This window comes from Lepidothrix coronata, unplaced genomic scaffold (genome assembly GCF_001604755.1).
Source record: "Lepidothrix coronata isolate B3197 unplaced genomic scaffold, Lepidothrix_coronata-1.0 Scaffold240, whole genome shotgun sequence".
Taxonomy (NCBI): domain Eukaryota; kingdom Metazoa; phylum Chordata; class Aves; order Passeriformes; family Pipridae; genus Lepidothrix; species Lepidothrix coronata.
The window spans coordinates 858,159-876,221 of NW_016690420.1; the positions used below are offsets into that span (position 1 = coordinate 858,159).

General features: G+C 44.9%; 1 protein-coding gene across 1 annotated transcript in view; it reads left to right on the plus strand.

The window, feature by feature from the left end:
* The window catches only part of GALNT10 (polypeptide N-acetylgalactosaminyltransferase 10), an 82,115-nt gene extending 67,152 nt beyond the window's left edge, over positions 1–14,963 (plus strand). Inside the window, exons 8-12 of the mRNA XM_017834809.1 lie at positions 4,027–4,134; positions 5,944–6,165; positions 7,008–7,124; positions 8,866–9,015; positions 9,763–14,963. Coding sequence (XP_017690298.1) covers positions 4,027–4,134; positions 5,944–6,165; positions 7,008–7,124; positions 8,866–9,015; positions 9,763–9,930 — 765 coding nt within the window. The 3' untranslated portion in view covers positions 9,931–14,963. The remainder of the gene's footprint in view (positions 1–4,026; positions 4,135–5,943; positions 6,166–7,007; positions 7,125–8,865; positions 9,016–9,762) is intronic.
* Positions 14,964–18,063: the final 3,100 nt, after the last annotated feature.

Sequence of the window (18,063 nt, forward strand, 5' to 3'; positions counted from 1 at the left end):
GCAGCAGGGAAGGGCTCCCCTCCACTGTCTGATTATTGGAAAGTGCTGTCATTACTCTTGAATGCTCCAGACGGTGAGGAGGGGCTGTGCTGGTGTGTGATGTGAGAGAAGGTGCTGTGCAAACACGCAGATCCCAGCGCCCCATGAGCTACCTTAATCTCTTATAGAGCACTGTGTCCCAGCTGCAGGAGCAGCTGATGCTTCTAATAGAAAGGATTACAATTTTCCTGAATTATTGGTCTCCCTTGCTTTCATCCTCTCACCTTCCTTGTTATGCAGAGAACCCCCCTGATTCTCTATGTCTTTTTCTTCCCACCTTTCAGTGTGTGCTCAGACAACCAGCCAGCTTCTCTCCGTTGGTCCATCCCATGGTCTTCATTTCTGTTGTGCCTTGCAGGAACAGCTTTGTTTTCAAGGCTTAACTCTCTCTTTTGTGTTTTTTCCCTCTCCTGGGAAGCATTGGCTCATCATGGTGCAGTCTTTGGAAACCATAAACCTTGTATTCCCAGATAATGTGTGTTCACACACCAACTGCAGCATTGTATTGTGTGTTTGAGAGGAGAGGTTCAGCTGTCTTACCTGACATTGTTTTCTGAAATTGCAGAAAGGGAATTGGATCAGCATAACATTCCCATGTAGAGAATAGGTGGCATATTATCTGGTGCTTTCATAGCATACTGACTGAGTCAAAGGCTCAGGCGTTGCTTTATGAATATGGAGTTACAGCTCTCCAGGCCACTGGGAAGATGGAAGTAATATCACTGGTGCTGTTATTTTATTTCCCTTGTGTACATTTTTATTATTAGGGCGAGATTGTGGCCTTAGCTAAATCTGTTGCAGTAGGCCCATTGACCTCAGTGTAGCCAGGTTTTCCCTTAATTCCAGCAGATCTGTCAGCTGCTGGATTCCAAGCCCAAAATGGAGATTGGCAAAATAGTGCCTGAGGAGGAAGAGAAATTTCCTGTTCTCTCCTGATGAGATCTGATTAGATTACTGTGTAAAGCACTGTCTGCCTGTCCAGCTTTAATTCTTGTTCTTACGGTGTTCTAGTAAATGGCTGATTGAAATCAGGTGTGTCAAGTTCAGGCTGTGATGTTTCACTGTCATGTCAGCCAAGGAGTGAGGCACCATCTCACCCTCTGTAAAACAGCAACAAGAAGAAGCTGGCTCCCCTGGACCCTTCTAAGGAGAAGGCAGTCAGTGACAGTCCGTGTTGTGGGGAAGGCATGAGGTGCTGCCCCACAGATCAGCACCATTCCAGCTGTCTGACAGCATGGTATTTTTAGCAGTGTAAATTTTGGTGTGTCATGCCTGGGAACTGTCCCCTTGTTTAAAGACAACCAAATTTCACTGACTGGAAGCATTCCCTTAGTGAGCACACAGCTATTTTGGGTTTTCTTCCCTTGCAGTTATTCCTTGACAGACCCTTGGATGCGATTTCCTGACCTTTAACTCTGGCTTTCTTATGCTTTTGTTAGCTGTGTTTTACCAATGCATGTCACGCTCTTTCCCTCTCCCCCTTCTTCCAGTTGTATAGATAAGGACTGGTAATTGTCTTTATGGAGGTTGTAATGAGTTCTGTCACCACACAAAGCAGCTCACTAATAAAATAAATCAAAGCAGCAACGAATGAATGGAAAGCATGCTTTTAAAATTAGATTTGTACTGCGGGTGCCACACTGTCACTTGCAGTGTGACACACCGTTAAAGAGGCACAGAGTTGGTGAAGTACCTTGAAAGGGTCACTGAGCTCTGCTAGAAGGAATTAGGAAGCCTTCCATTGCCTCCATTGCAGCATCATTTGGAAGGAAATATTTTAAAGCATGTTCAGTAACTCAGTTAAGCAGCTTTTCTGATCATATAGTTACATGTCTTCACGTAATGTCGTCTTCTATGCCTGGAGTCTTGTAGCAGTTTGGAGCTCCTGGTCCAGCATACCATCAGTTCTGTCCAGCTCCTCACACCCTCTGCCTCTCTCCAGCAACGGGCTCTGTGAATCAGTGCTGTCTGTTTTCACAAGATCTGCAGTGCAAGGACAGTGCTCTCCTCTCCAGCTGTACTGACTGCAGGGCTCTGCTGCTCACCTTACAGGTAGGGACATCGTGTTTCAGAGGAGAGGTGTATTCACAGTGGCCTGACTTGGAGGTGGAGCAGGTGAGGCATCCTGTGGGCAGGCAGCAAGGATAACAGGCTGGTGTTTGCACTCAGGCTTGTCTTACACTAAAATGCAGCTCCTGGGAACCTTGTCAGGCTTGCTTGATGCAGAGTGCAGGGAAGGGTAATACAGGTTGTCGAGGATTGTGTGTGTGTCTATGCAACTGAGCTCTGGGCTTCTGCTGCTGCTCCTGCAGCTCTTCATAGTTCCCAGATCTGTTGCAGCTCTTACAGCCTTACACAAACCATTTCTGTCATAGAAACACAAAACATGTCCAAATTCCTGTTTCTCAGCCTATCTGTTCATGTCCCAGCAGCGAAATCGCGCTGTGGCCCTCTGCAGCCAAAAGCACGGCAGCTGTAGAATAAGAAGGATTTCTAATTCCATGAGAAACTTCACAGAAGCTGAGTGCTAGTTTCTTTTTTCATCTCTTCCATACCAGCCTCTCAAGACACAGCAGGGACAAAAGGGATGAAATCCTGTAGCAGGAGTGTTTGTCAACTTTCTTCTTGTCTCTCTCGCCATAACGACATGTAATTAAATACCCTGAACTTTAGAAGTTGCCTGTGAAAAATATTCCTCTAACTGAGAGCAACCAACCTCCATTAAGTTATACATAGTCAGCAAATGACTGTAATTATTAGGGCCAGCAGACAGAGCTAAAACTCCAGAGGACTTCAGTGTCAGAGCTAATAATTATGCAGCAGCCTTGGCCAAATATTTCTCTTCTGAGCTAAGTATTTAATATTGTCGCTGTAGAATATTAATGGAATTGCCTGCAATGTGTGAAGCTGTTGACTAAGCTCGTTGTACAGTGAACTGCTGTGGCTCAAATTAGCCACAGTGAACAGGGGGATCAAGAGCACTGCAGCACCAGCCTAAACACTGCAGCCCTCGGGGCACTGCCATCGGATCTGGGGACAAACTGCAGGGCAAGGCAGTGCCGTGCTTCAGGAATTCAGAAAGTCGTTTGTTTGGCATTCTGAAGGGTACTTTTTCTTTAAGTCTTTTTGTGAAGCATATGAATATGTTTCTTAAACCTAACGAAGGAGATTGGCTGGTTCAGGAAACATCTTTTGTCTCACTCGGACAAAATTTTTACATCTGTGCTATAAATAAGGAATAAAAGAATGTTGTTGCAGAGTGCTGGCACAGAGTCAAATCTTCCCAGATGGGGAAGGAAGCTTCTGGGCCTAATCTAGACGTTAACCAAGCATCAAGGTAGTCATCTCCAACTACAGTGTGCTCTAGTGACTTCCTGAGGGCTTTTTTAAAGCTATTTATGTGTTACCAGGCAGAGATTTCCAGTTAATTGTAAGGCTGCAAAAGCAATGAGTGAATGTCAGCAATGAAACCATACGAGAGCAGTGATATAACCACGGGAAAAAGTAGCAGTTTCTTCTGATTTCTGGCACTTGAACAGGCTCATGAATTCCCTGGAGCCTTTTGCATAACACATGACCACCTGTACTACATAGATGGCCTCCCTTTTACAGCATCGTTACACAACCTACACCCAGGGTTTTTATGGCAGCCCAGTTTAACTGTTGTGGTTACTATGGCTGTAATAATGTATATCAGTTTAAAGCGAGGTGTGTGCTGTTCTCTGGGTGCTCCGATTTTTTTCCCCTGTTCTTTTCTGTGAAGAAGGCTTGATAGCACTTGTGCTAAATCAAGGCTTGCTGCATGGCTCTAAGCGGGTAGTTATAGGATTTGAGACTAAGGCGAGGAGGGGAGGGGATTTGGGAAGAGTGTACTTTAATGTAAAAAATCTGGGTTAAGCTTTTTCAGTACTTGGAAGTCTTTTTTTTTTTTCTTTTTCAGTTTTCTCCATAAACCAAGATTGAATCTGTTTCTCTGCTGTTCCACAGGTATGGATGTGTGGAGGTCGCATGGAGGACATCCCTTGCTCTAGGGTTGGTCATATCTACAGGAAATATGTTCCATACAAGGTTCCCACAGGAGTTAGCCTGGCAAGAGTAAGTGGTAGTGGCATTCCCCACTACATGTGTCTGACTGCAACGTGACCATGCTGTTGTCTCCTCTGACCCCTCAATGGAGAGGCAAATATAGGCTTTGTGGTCTGTAAGCTGCACTTGTACAGTGCAAGTTGAGCAGTTTTGCAGTGGTGGACATGTAGCACAAAGGGAAGAGAGCCTGGGGAGCTGCGAGACGTGTGCTGACAGCTGACAAAGGCTACTGCTGGGTGCTGGGAAGGGACTCTGTGATCAGGCACTGGCTATAAAAACAAGATATGGCTTTATTTGTATAATACTTCAGTCATTTTATAGCTGTGCTCTCCAAGAGCAGCAGGCTTCAGCGTGGTGATTGCGTTTTGGTGATTGAAAGACCTCTCAACTTCAAGCATCACAGACCACTGAATGGGCAAGCTGTAATTTTCCACAATGGAATGTTCACTGCCATCTTATTTCTTAATCTAGTGTAGCCCAAAGAGGAAAGAGCTTTTGCCTATCATGCACTGGGTTTCTCCAGTTAATTTTTAAATTGAGAAGGGACTACATTGCCCTCTGGTGGGAGAAAAAAATCATAGAAGCAGGAAGGCTACAAAACTAAAAACCACAAAAAGATGCCCTGCTGTTCTGTAGTTTATGGCTTGCACAGTGTTAAAATGCTTCCCAGTTTAATAGCACGGCCCTGGTTATAGATTTGGATTTATTTCTCAGCCCAGCAATGACCTGTCAGAGCGATAGAGCGCTCTCCTGTCTGTGCCATCTCTTCAGGAAGGAGCTGTATTTCTTTTGATTCAGTATTTGGCGCTCGTGAACTCCCACAGTGCTTGAAGGAGATGGCAGACAGGTGTAGCCAAGGCTGTTTCTTGGCATCTAAGATCATTTAGTCACCTTGAGATAAACACCTGCTCTTGTTTGGAGGCTGCATTCAGGGCAGGGTCAGCACACTGCTGACTCTTAGCATCCTAATTTTTTTGGTAGTAAACGATCACTGCAGGACTGACCAGCTTCATGCAAGGTGGGCAGGGCAGTGCTGCTGGGTCACTGGAGTCACAACTGCACATGGCAAGTCTTGGCACCAAGAATGTGCCTGATGTTGCCAGAGAACAGTCCAAGATCCAGCAGTCTCGAGGGTGCTGTGACAAGCAGGTTGTCTCGAGAGGGTGGTGTTTATTGCTGTCTTGGAATTGTACAGTGGATTAAGCTTTTCAGTAATACATGAAATGTACTCCTGCCAGGAGGTAAACCCTTTGCTTCTGTTCTGAAGGTTCATCACCTGAAAGTTCCATATTCCTGAGGTATGTTAGAGTTTTACCCAAGAAAATGGAAAAATAGTGCTAAGAAAGAGTATTGTGAACTGAAGCTTTCCAGAAGGGAGTACTGCAAATCCCATTTCTAGATGGATATAAAAGATGCAATAAGAAGGATTTAAGAAAGCAGCTTTTTGTCAGAGACCTTTGAATGTCCAGTGGTATTTACCAGCATCATGTTCTGACTAGTTTCTTTACAGAAAAAAAAAAAGGAAAAAAACCAACTTTTGATTAATGTTGTTTTTCTTAGCCACAAGGAACTAGATATAATGGCCAAGTGCCAGGGTTCTTTTGACCTCAACTGAAAATATCTTTCTGAAAGTCCCTTGGAACTAGAGAATAATAAAAATAATCTTTGTCCTGAAGCTGGAGAGAAAGAGTGGATGCGAATGAAAATCCTTTCTGAGCGAAAACATGCGAGCTGCTCTGAATGCTAATGTCAGTGGTTTGTGCAGTGCTCTCAGGTGGTTTTCCTTCTCGTTCTCACCCGTGGCTGTTGCCCACACAGAACCTGAAGCGGGTGGCTGAGGTGTGGATGGATGAGTACGCCGAGTACATTTACCAGCGCAGACCAGAGTACCGGCACCTCTCCGCGGGGGACGTCGCGGCCCAGAAGGAGCTTCGCAACAACCTCAACTGCAAAAGCTTCAAGTGGTTCATGAGCGAGGTCGCCTGGGACTTGCCAAAGTTCTACCCACCGGTGGAGCCTCCAGCAGCCGCCTGGGGAGAGGCAAGTTTGTGCTCTGATGTCTGCGGTGGGCAAACAGGCTGAGGTTTGGTTTTGTAAGGTCGCCCGTGTGCTCCGGTACTGGGTTGCTGTGAGTAAGGTGCAAGCGAGTATTTCAAGATCTGCTTGATATGTTTCAAAGCCCAGAACTCCTCTACCATTGCAGTGGCCTGATCAAAGCAGGCAGTTGGGCAGGCAGCTGCTTCTATTAATGCACAGCTACAACGAGAACAGAGACTTGACTTGTTCTGCACACTGTGTATTTAGTAGGAATCAGAACATGCCAAAGAGAGGACTAGGGAGAGGAGGCAGCTGAGCAATAATATTTCCAAAGGGCCTCACAACTATGTTGAGCTACTTTGCTCCTTAGCTTCCCCACCTGAAAGCCAGAAAACCCATCCCTGTTTTTGAAAGTTGGCTGTGTTCTGTTTAAAAAATGACCCCAGGAGTGAAGTCGTGGATTGCTACACACAACTGTGGCAAACATTGTTTCTGATAAGGTCAAGAGGAGATGAGCCCTGGTGCTGTTTGTCAAGGCCAAGGCCTAATGAGCATTTCTGAGACCACAGTGTGGGTGAGGAGGATGCACCATCACAACATCACGGTGGGCTCTGCAGTCCTGTGGGTTTTGCTGTGAGATGGAGGTTATGGTACAGCTGGCAATGGGTCCTATTTTGAGTTCTGTGCTTGCTTTCAGCTGTTACCTGCCAGCTCAGACACACAGTTAAGTGAGGAATCTTAAAAATTGTCTCCCTACAAATATTGCTGCTATTTGAGGCAATTTGAGCCTTCTTTCCTGTCACCTGGTAGGAGTAGGAGATTCAGTGACTAATTTACTGTTTCAGATACGCAATGTAGGAACTGGACTGTGTGTGGATACTAAGCATGGAGCCCTGGGATCCCCACTGAGGCTGGAAAACTGTGTGAAGGACAGAGGAGAAGCAGCATGGAACAACGTGCAGGTAACAATCTGTCTGATAAATCATCGGCCCCTAAATTTGGGGATGGACAAGTTACAAGAACCAATGTTTAAGGAAGGCCATTGCAGAGCTGTCAGGTGCACCCCAAAGCTCACATGCTAATTGTACTTGATGAGCTGGTAGCAGGATGTGGCTTGTGCTTGTGGCAGGGTCTGGAGCCTGGCAGACTCTGAGCAGAGCTTTTACCTCTGCTTTGAAGTTCTCAGAGCGAACAAAAGAAATCACAAGGAAACAATATGCCAAAACAATAAACCAGTAACAAGGCAGCTGTAATATGTAACAAAGTGAATATTAACTTCAAAGGTTGTGCTGAAAGAAGTGATAGAGGAGCATCATGCATATTAATGAACCTGCAGGAGCATTCAATAAGCGCTCACTATCATCCTCCTGACAGGAGGCAAATGCATTATAAACACGCAGCCATTGCTGGAGAGAGATGATACCAGCCGGGTTATAGATTCACCCTCTCAACATATAAGGTGCCAGAAACGACAGCTTTATTGTAACAGAAGGGAGGAAAATATTAGTTTGTCTAAACTGTAGCAGATGAGCTGAGAAAAGATCAAGAAAACAATGCCTCTATTACAGAGCCATGCATAACTCTTCAGGGAATGGCTTCAGTAGTAGGAGACAGAGGGTTGTTGCATATCAATTTTGATGCGTGAAAAATAGAAACAAAACCAATTTACTCAGGCACAGTCCAAAACTAAGCCCCTGTGTCAGGAGGATCTTGAAAATTAACGTTGGCTTTTGTTTAGGAAGAGAATGTTGCTTGAACTTCTGTGGAGTGTTGAGCCTAAATGATTGTAGTAATTTCTCTCTCAAGAGGGGATTAAAAGAGAGGCAGGAAGAAAGTGGCTTCTGTGTGCAAAAGTTTTTAGCCACACTGGTTCTGCTAGCAGCACCCTGATCATTACTAGTCTTTCTTACTGCCCCATGAGATATCTCTGAAGAGAGAACCATTCCTCCAAGTGCCTCCAAAGGAGCCCACAGAACACCCCTTCTCCTTAGGGGCTGAGATGGAGGAGTGCTGGCTGTAGCCCTGCAGAACCACACTGGCTAGTGCTGGTCACAGAGGACACTTTTATCAAGGCCACAGCATTGCCAGGCATAGGTTGTGCCCCATTTCTAGAGCTAAACCCCTTTCTCTGCTTGTCTGTACTGTCCATCCCTTCATTTCACCTGAGAACACTGAGAGTTCATTGCAGGGTCAGTAGAGGAAAGTGCCAGGAAGCATTGCCCACATGTTTGCCCTTCTGACACTCCTGTGGGGTGGGAAGCTGTGGGCTCCTGGTCTCTTGTCCCAGAAGGTGTGGGACAGACTTCTCAAGGTGACTGCAGGCTGGCTGTGCAGACTCGGGTGTTTACTGCCAGCGTGAACTCAGAGCTTCTGTAGCTCTCTGCCTTTTTCGCTGGCTGTGAAGGGCTGTAATTGGTCAGCTGCTCATTTAATCCTTGATGTATGTCTGCATTGCAGAGACACCCAGGCTGACCAGCATGGCTGGCTGCAGCAGCACAGGCTCCTTTCACATGCTGTGGCAGCTGGTACAGACTCCCCTGGTCAGCAATGCTTGTCCCCAGAGGTGGGAGTAGTTTTTCTGTAGAAGATACTGTCCTTTCCCTTAAGTCACCCCCACCCTGTGGGGACAGAGAACAGCCTCCTGCTGGTGAAAACATCATGCCCAAGTACCAGCCACCCTGAGGGTCCTGTTTGTCCTGGCAGGTGTTCACCTTCAGCTGGAGAGAGGACATCCGTCCCGGGGATCCTCAGCACACCAAGAAGTTTTGTTTCGATGCCATTTCCCACAGCAGCCCTGTGACCCTCTATGACTGTCATGGAATGAAGGGGAACCAGCTCTGGAGATACCGAAAAGTGAGTCTGTGTGTGTGGGTGTATTCGTATTCTCTTCTAAGGTGTCAAATTGCCTGTAGGCAATTAAATTTCTTAAAATGTCACCACTCATGTTTTATTCCTTCTCTCCACATAGCTGCGATAAGAGAATCTGCAGACAATCTGTTGTCATTGTGCCATTAATTACCCTTGATTAGAAAGAGGTCACTCCCCCATTCCACTGGTTAGAAAGGTGAGGACTCCAGGGCTCCTGAGCAGAAGGGACACTCTCTGCAGTGTGTCCACAGCTGGCACTGAGGTGATGCAACACCTTTGCAAAACCCGTTTGCAAAGAGGTGTTCTGAGAGTTGGTTTGTTCTGGAAAATCGTGCCAAAAGTAGATAAGGATTTATTCATCCTCCTACTAAAGCAACTAAGCTATTGTGGGCAACAGGAAAGTAAATTCTTGTCTCAGTGCCCGATCCTAGTCCTTGCAGTCTGCTGGCACAGTGCCCCAGAGTGATGCAGCAGGATGTCAGCCTGGAGAGCCTGTGGCTTCAGGGACAGCTTTAGAGCTTCCCAGTGCAGGTGTGAGGATTGGGCTGGATTCTGTTGCAAGGGCTGGGAATGAACTCAGACACTTGCCAACCATGCAGGTGTGGAGCAACTCTGGATACACCCAAATGACACAGTAGCTTGCCTTGGTTTTTAAAACTTCTTTCTGTTGGTTTTAAAACAGCTTTTTTTTTTTTCTGCTTGGCAACCTCACATCAAATTTCTCTTCTCCAGGACAAGACTCTCTACCATCCAGTCAGCAGCAGCTGTATGGACTGCAGTGAGAGTGATCGAAAAATCTTTATGAATAGCTGCAATCCTTCATCTCCAACACAGCAGTGGATATTTGAACACACAAACTCAACCATCCTGGAAAAATTTAACAGAAATCTTGATCTTTAAAAGACTGAGAAAATATATATATATATTTTACAATTATAGTTTTTACTGGGGAGGGTTACAAAAAATTTTTTTAAGAATACTTTTTTTTAAACATTTAATGAAGGTAAAAGGGAGAATCTCAGGAGAAGGTTAACGAGCAGGCCAGTCTTTATTGTGAAGATGCTGCATCCTTCTCTTCTGGGGATGGTGGAATTTTAAAGGCTTTGCCAGAGCCAATTCTGTGCTGAGACTGAACAGAAACTCTGTTTTTAGAGGAGTCTGAATGTGATTCAAATGGATTTTTTTTTCCTTTGTTTTGTTTTATTTCCCACCTGGGTCTTGTGTTAAATGATTTTGTTATCCAGGACCCTCCAGGACTTTTTGTAGCTGCTATGCCACCCGCTGAAGTGTTCCCACAGCTTTATCTTCCAAACGCCATATAAGTAAAATCCTGATACAGGATTTGAGCCTCCTATGAAAAAAAAAGAAAAAGCCCATCAGTGGAAAATGAAATGCATATTTTTTTGCCCTGGACCAAATATATTTCAAACAGGTTGACATTATTATTTTCCAAATCATAGCTCTGATGAAGGAATGAGCTCTAGTGGAAGTGCAGCCAAGTGTTGGGAATATGGCTGTAGTTATTAGCAATGAGAAATCTGTGTTTCTGGTCCATTCACTTTGCAGTCAGTTTGTCACTCACTGTTGAATCTTCAAGGTGAAAGATTAGCGGAGGGTTTTTTAAGTAAGCACAGTTCTTACAGGTGAGGACTTTTGCTAAGAGCCTTTGGATATCAGGTTCCAAATTTGCTTCTTATTCATACTCCTTTTAGCACAGACACCTCCAGGGTTTCTCAGAATTAAATCTACTACGTGCAGGCAACTTCCATTCACAGTTGATGTGAGCAGATTAATCCAGGATAATCAATTCAGGGCTCAGATTAGCCATTGGTCTTTATCCATTTGTTCATCAGTCTGTAATTTGTTGAGTCCTGTGGTCAGTAGTGTCCTAGGCTCGTGGGAATGTGCTGTTAATCTCTCCTCATGTCCCAACATCCACGGCGCTGTACAGTTTACTGTGACTGGAGATCTGTTTGCTTATGGAGAGATGTGGGATTGATGGACCCATTTTACTGGTACCCTCTCCCTTTTGCAGTCAGTGAGCAGTACAAGGTGTTAATCCTTCTGTTTTGGCTGTGGGATCTGCCAGACCATGAACCAGGATGGTCTCATCCTAGAAGCTGGAATGTACTGATACTAAAAGATGAATGCAAGCTAGGGCACAACTGTCTGCCCCTTGAACTCTCTATTGTGATGTGCTGACAATGGATCAAAATCATCTCCCCCTCTCTTATCCTCACAGCTGAGGCCATGTCTAGCTTCTTTTGCCATCTTACCTGGTCCATGCAGTCATGGAGCATGGGAAACATTGGGTGCTGCATTGCAGCTGGGACCAGGCTGCCAAAATGTGTTGGTGTCTAATGTTTTGAGAATGAAGAAAAGAAAAAAAGCTCTAGGTTTTCCTTGTGACAGTTCTGCAGCAGTATTGTATGGAAGTGAGACCAGCATCAAGCAGAGTTGACATCTTATGTTCTCAGTTACTACAATATGTCTGTCATTAGGATCCCTTTTCATTTCTGTGGGAGACAGAGTCACCTTCCAGCGCTTTGTGTCTGGCTGCTGCTTTCCTTAAGTTATTAATGCTCTCATTAGTCTAGTAGTGCTGACTGTGGAGCACTAGATGGCCTGACTAGATGTCTTTATGAATGTTTTAATACCTGTGGAACAAGAAGCTGCTTGTCCATGAACAGTGATAGTTTTTTATAATTGGGACACAATCAGCAGATTCTATAAATGGACTGTAGGTTGTTCTGCTTGCAGGTTGCAACTTTGTGTGTCTTAGTTTTCTAATGAGAGGAATAGCTTCTGTTTCTAAAATGCATGGCTTGCTTTGTACTTGGGCTCACCTTGTGAGCCTGCTTGGCTCACAGGATGCTTCAGAGAGAACTGCAGTAATGAACAGGTCTTTTACCACTTGGAGATCTTAATTTGGAGATAAAGGTCAGCTCTTAGTAATTTGCACCAAAACATTAGGTAGTAGTTGAGGCAATTCCAGTTTGACAGCCTACCACCAGTACACAGAAACTGGAGCTTTAGTGTGAGTGGTTTTACCAGCTCCTTCTTAGTGTGGTTTATCTGTTTGCTGAAGGTTTGGTATCTGAGTGTGATAAGTGCCTCACAAATTCTGTACGTTTCTGACTAGCTCGCTGGGCTTTGAACTATTAATTTATTTGCATCAATTATACTTTTCAATACCCTAGAGGCTTTGCTGACTAATGCAAAGACTTAATATAGCCAACCATCCACTGATTGAGAAATAGAAGCTGTATTTCATCATCTGCATCTTTAACTGAGCCTTTGCTGGGCAATCTGGTTAATTATTCCAATTAATTTTGGTTATTTGTAAGCAAAATTGCTAAAGCATGAATACATAAGCAAATCTTCACATCCGCATGTGAGTCAAGACTGGAGATTAAATACCGGTGATTATCTAATGCAAAATAAATGTTTTCATATTTTTTCCCAAAAAAAGTATCGAAACACCCCTCTTTTTATGTCTGCATAAGTTCTGCTGCTTTTAAGTATCAGAATCCGAGACAACAGAGGGATCCCTGGGTGTGTGTTGTGTTGCATAAAAATACTTTGATTTGCTCTTGAAGCTGTTGTTGATCTCTACTGGTGCTAATCTCTAAGGCTTACAGACAGTAAATAGGTTTGGGGCTCTCATGTGTGCAAGGTGTCTTTTCTCATACCTGGGAAATTAACTTCCTTTTCCACACCACAAGAGAAGAATGTGGGAGCCTCCCCGAAAGGGGAATACAGCATCATTAAAATAAAGATGTGCCTTTTTAAATGTAAATGTACAGCAAATGCTTAAACTTGAACCATTTCCTAGTGCCTTGCTGGACAAGAGAGGAGAGGGGAAGGAGTTGGGAGATAAGGATGTAAGAGAAAGCTTGATTTGTGCAGTGTTTGTGTGTGGTTTTTTTAAATGTCTGACTTTCAGTGCAAAATTTGTGTGAACGACAGTAATTCATAAGCTCCTGGGTTTCCTCTGTTAAATCAGTATCATTAATGACTCGAGGGGATGTTGTCACTCCTAATAGGAAGACTTAGAAAGGATGGCTGCTTCCTCTTGGCACGCTGTAGCAACTGGAGCTAAGCTGGAGGATGTCTTGGGTTAACTGTTGGATGTTTCACCTCGTGGTGAAGGCTCATGATTTCACTGGCATGCAGGATCCTGCATTTTATTTTCTAAGTATGCAAACCACAAATAGTCCCAGAAGCATATAAAATCTGTAGCCAGAAGTGTCTTTCAGAAAAAAGTCGATGCCTTCCATCAGTGGGAAACTTTTTAAAGGGTGTGTTAACAGCTCTAATACAGAAGTAGCAAGAAAGCAATTTCTCATCCTGACTTTCTTCCTGGTTGGTTTTACAGCAGCCTGTGCACAGGGCTTTGCTTTCCTTTACTGGAGAGTTCCAGTCAGCAAACTTTCCTCCTCCCTGCTGCACTGAGATCAGTATACTGAGAGTCAAACAGGCACCACCAGCATTGCAAGAGCACAGTGCTCTGGGGCTGCTGCAGGGCTGTCACAGCAGCTCTGCTGGCTCACATCACCCTGGGGAGAGATCTCCTAAAAGCCATATTGGGCAATTGTGGAACTGCTGATTGAAAAGGGAGAAGATTATATTTTAAATTGTCTTTCAAAGATATGGACAGGCACTTGAATGGTTTTCAGGCAGTCAACCTGTCATGCTTCCAGTCAAAATACCCCTGGTAAAGCCATGTCTGAAACAGCCTGGCTCTGCCAGCACAAGCACTGCACGTGTACCTTGCATCCCACATCCACTCCCAACTCCCGTGGTTCATGGATAAACTGTGTGGTTTCACAGGATACACAGCAAAGGGGAACTAGCTTGGGAGTCAGGAGCACTGGATCCTGCTCCCAGGCTACTGTGGCCTGTTACTTGATCTTAAGCAGGGAAATTCTGTGTGCTGCAATTTCCCAGCTTGTGTGGGATTTACCTTTAAGTGCTTTATTTTCTGACCTAATGAGTGTTGAGTCCAGATTTTAAATCAAGCTGCAAGTCCTCACCTGGTTCAAGTGTGGAGAGGAGAGATGCGATGGGTGGAGAATGGGAAATGAGACCCAAAATTTCCATCAGCATTCAACACAGACTTGTCAATTCATTTCATATTCCTCATTAATCGTTCAGATTGATTTATTGACATCATAAATTTAAAGTGTAACTGAAATTAACTCAAGTCCTGCTCCAATTGCTCCTTAGTAGTGCCACACTTTAGCTTGGAGGTCTGTATGGAACTAGGCAGTGATAGATTATGGAAAACCTAATAAAAAGCCTATGACTGTTTTTGACTCTGCCTCTGCTAGCTGAGTACACTTCTTTACTTTCTGCATTTTGAGCTTTCTTGTTGCTTCTGTATATTCAAAAGACTTCAATGATTCCAGCAGATGTGAGGCATTTGGGAGTTTTATATAAAGCCACTGGATCTATGTGGTCTTAACTATACTAGTTCAACTCCAGTTGAAAAAAGTCCTAATCCCAATTAGTGAGCAAGGAAATGTGAACTTCAACCACAAAACAAGATAAAAACTGGTCAAGCTACTAGCCTGAAACCTTAGCCCTTATGATAACAACAACAAATAGCTTTAGCCTCTAGGGTGGAGAAGGGAATTGGTTTCAAAATGCATTCTCCAGGATCTCAGTGATTAGGTCTAAGTTTGTCTGTTCCTTGTACTGCATGCATTTTCTCTGTAAAACTGGATGGTGCCTCTTGAATCAGTGTGTATTTATTTTGTGCATATTAGGACCAACAGCCTAATATCTGGGGGTGGTAAAGGACTTGTAGCACTTTAATGTAGTAGCTTTCATAAATTGGAAATCATTGATAGAATGCCTAGTGTTTTTAAAGTTGAATGGACTTCCTTTTATAATATATTTAAAATAAATTTTTAATGTGTTTTCTGAAATCTGTGTGCGCAGACGTGACTGTCCCTGCCTGTTTTGCTCCAGTGATGTGTTTCTCTTCTCTCTGTTTATAAGCTCAGTTATCCCTGGTCGGGTGTTTCCCCAGCACAGGCTTCCTGCTGTGCCACACACTGGTGTCCTCCAGCCCCCTTGGGAAACGTCCTTCCTGGCTGCCCTTTGCATTGGGAATAGAGCACAGGATTTGCTGTGTGTACACACGAACAGCCAAGGAGCTCATGCCCGAGTGCTGTGTTGGGTGTACAAGGAGGCTCAGGCAGCCGGGGCAGCTCTATGTCTGCCTCTCACAGCTGCTTCCCAGCAGCTCTGAAACCGATGGGAACAATCCATCATGTCCCAGAACTACAGCCCAGCAGGGGATCCTGCAGCACCTCAGCTCAGAGCTGAAGGAAGAGCAAGTGGCAGCCACGAGAGGAGGAGACATGAGGAGAAATATAAGATGTGGACAAAGCTGGAGTGGACAAAGCTAGAGGAGACGTGGAGGAGACGTGTTCCTGCAAGTAGGTGCCCAGGGGTACTGTCCTGGATGGACCATGGCTGTGGTGGATGATTTGTGCCCAGGTAGAACCTGTACCCCTGAGGGATAATTGCCATGAACAGTACTTGGTAGAGCACACTGGGAAGCACAGAGGAGTGGAGAAAACCCAGCTGTCATTGTCCTTTCTGTGCCTGTCTGCCTTGGGAGTGACTGCTGGGAGATCCATCCCACACCTTGGTTTGCAGGGCTTTAACAGCTCAGGGCCCTGTTTGTGTTCTGATCTCCATGTGGGGAGAGCGGGCTTGGCCCAAGACAAGGGAAGTTTCTCAGCATTGCTCATGTTCCCACTAGGACCCTCAGTGCTTTCTACTGTCACCACTTCAGTTCTTCAGCAGCCTTCTCAGCACTCCTTTTTACTTAACTCCTTTGGGTGAAAAACAGTGGAAAAAACGGATGGGAGACAAGCAATGAAATGTGTGAAGATCTACGTGTGGGGAAAATGAGCCTGTGTGAGAGAAAGGAAAGGCTCTTTCTGGGGGGGCCAGCAGATAACTGCAAGGTTAACTGTTTCCCCCGGGAAGGCTGTGCTGTGATTCTTGGCCATGGGAACATTGCCCAGGGTGAGTATGTGCCAAAAACTGTGACAGTTTAAGCATTTTAGCAGGTTCAATATGTGCCACCCTAGAAAAGTGCTGAGGAGAGTGGGAGTCCAGGGAAAGGTGCCAGGGCAGTGCTTCCATTGGCCCTCAAGGTGCCGAGAAAGGAAACGGTCTGATTTCTGACTGGGAGTACAAAAAAATTTTAAAAAGGCAGCTTCCCAGGACATCTCCAGCAGCACAGACCGTTTGGAGAGAAGCATTTCTGTCCCAAGCTCCCCAAATGGCTCCATTAAAACAGTAAGTTCCACATGACAGCTACAGCACGGACTTATCTTTAGAGAGTAGTGCTGCTCCAGGTGAGATTTACAGGCTAGTGCAGGTTCCCCTAATTTGATTAGAGGGTGACTGGGATGGGCAGGCCATTACCGCTTCAGAGGCACTAAAGCTGCCTGGGTGCTGATGGGTTTATGAAACATTGTTTCTCACTTCATTGCAGCTCCCACAAAGAATTATTGGATCAGGTTAGTGATAGATACCCAATAAAGAATGTCTCTATGAGGCAGTTTATTTCACAGCAAGCTTGTTCCGGACTAGCAGACTGTGAAATCTGGAGGTTCCCATGAGGATAAATACGCTGAAATAAACTGCAATTAGAAAAACACCTCCATGCACTTCTTTTTTTTTATTTTGAAAGACTGTAAAAAGGTGTCATTTGTGTTAGCCTGAGAAGGGAGGTAATTAACACTGAATTAGCAAAGAGACAAAACCAGGGTTTTTCCTTCTACTGGGCATTGCAAAACGACTTAAAGTCTTTTTATTTGCAGGGATGAGAGGTTGCAGCCCAAGAAGAAATACAATCTGATGGTCAGTACCAACCTGTTCTGGCACTTATGGTGCCTGTTTCTCCAGCCATTCCTGATTGCCACAGAATAGTCCAGGGACCACCTGCAGAATCTTGTCCCCATGGGGATAGGAGGAAGTCCTACCTGTTATGGTCATGTTCCCTTTTATCTCATGTGCTCCTATTATCACCTGTCCCTACAGTCTGTGTTTACAGCTGAGTGTCAAGATAGTCCTTCTGCAAGATTTCCTCAGCCTGCCATTTGATCTTTATTGGTAATGTTAAGATAAACCAGGAAAGCTTGGTATCAGGAGGTCCAAGATCACTCTCAGCCTTTTGTGTTTACTCTTTCCCCAAAACAAGGGAATATCTATCTGGTTTTGCCAGGAGGGTATTAATTCAGGCAGGCAGATCCCAAGCAGTTTGGCCTGGGGCTTTTATAAGCAGTGGCGTTTTGCTTATTTAAATCTCTTTGCTCTTCACTAACTGCTTGTTGGTCTGTGGGTAAATTCATTTGTTTTCATCAGCTTCCCATGAGAACTGCCGGCTCCTGGGAGCCTGTCCCCAGGAGGGTGCACTGTGGTTCCCTACCAGTCACATGGACAAACAGAAATTACCAGTTGCCTGAGGGCACCAGCAGTAAAAGCAAAGACAAGAGGCAGAACTGTTGAGGAGTATTAAGTCCCTCCCCTCCACATTTATTCTGAGACATGTTTGGCAGTGTAAAGAATGCCTAGAAAATACAGATTTTGGCTTTTCTCAATTGTCTTGTGCAGAGCAGGCAGAACAGGTTGCAAGGTGCCTGTCAGCGTTACTGCCTGAGCAGATGACCAAGAGCTTTAAGGAGTCTTTCTTGCAAAGGTATTTCGTGTGTGTGATTCAGCACAGTTCACCCAGGTGTTCACACACATTGTTCCACGTGCAGGATTTCAAACTCTGAAGTAATTTTAGTCTATAGAACCTTTTTTCTGCTTGTGTAGAAAGTCTTTTCTTGAGGAGGATGAAATCCTTTTCCCTTTAGAGCTGCTCACGCACCTCTGACAATGGGATTTGCTGTCTGGTATTACAGAGGTTGTGGTGTTTCCAGAAGGTACATCTTTTCTTCATAGATCAGTAGGAATTTCATTCCTCTCCCCACCACCACTTCTCCTCCCCCTTTCTTCCCC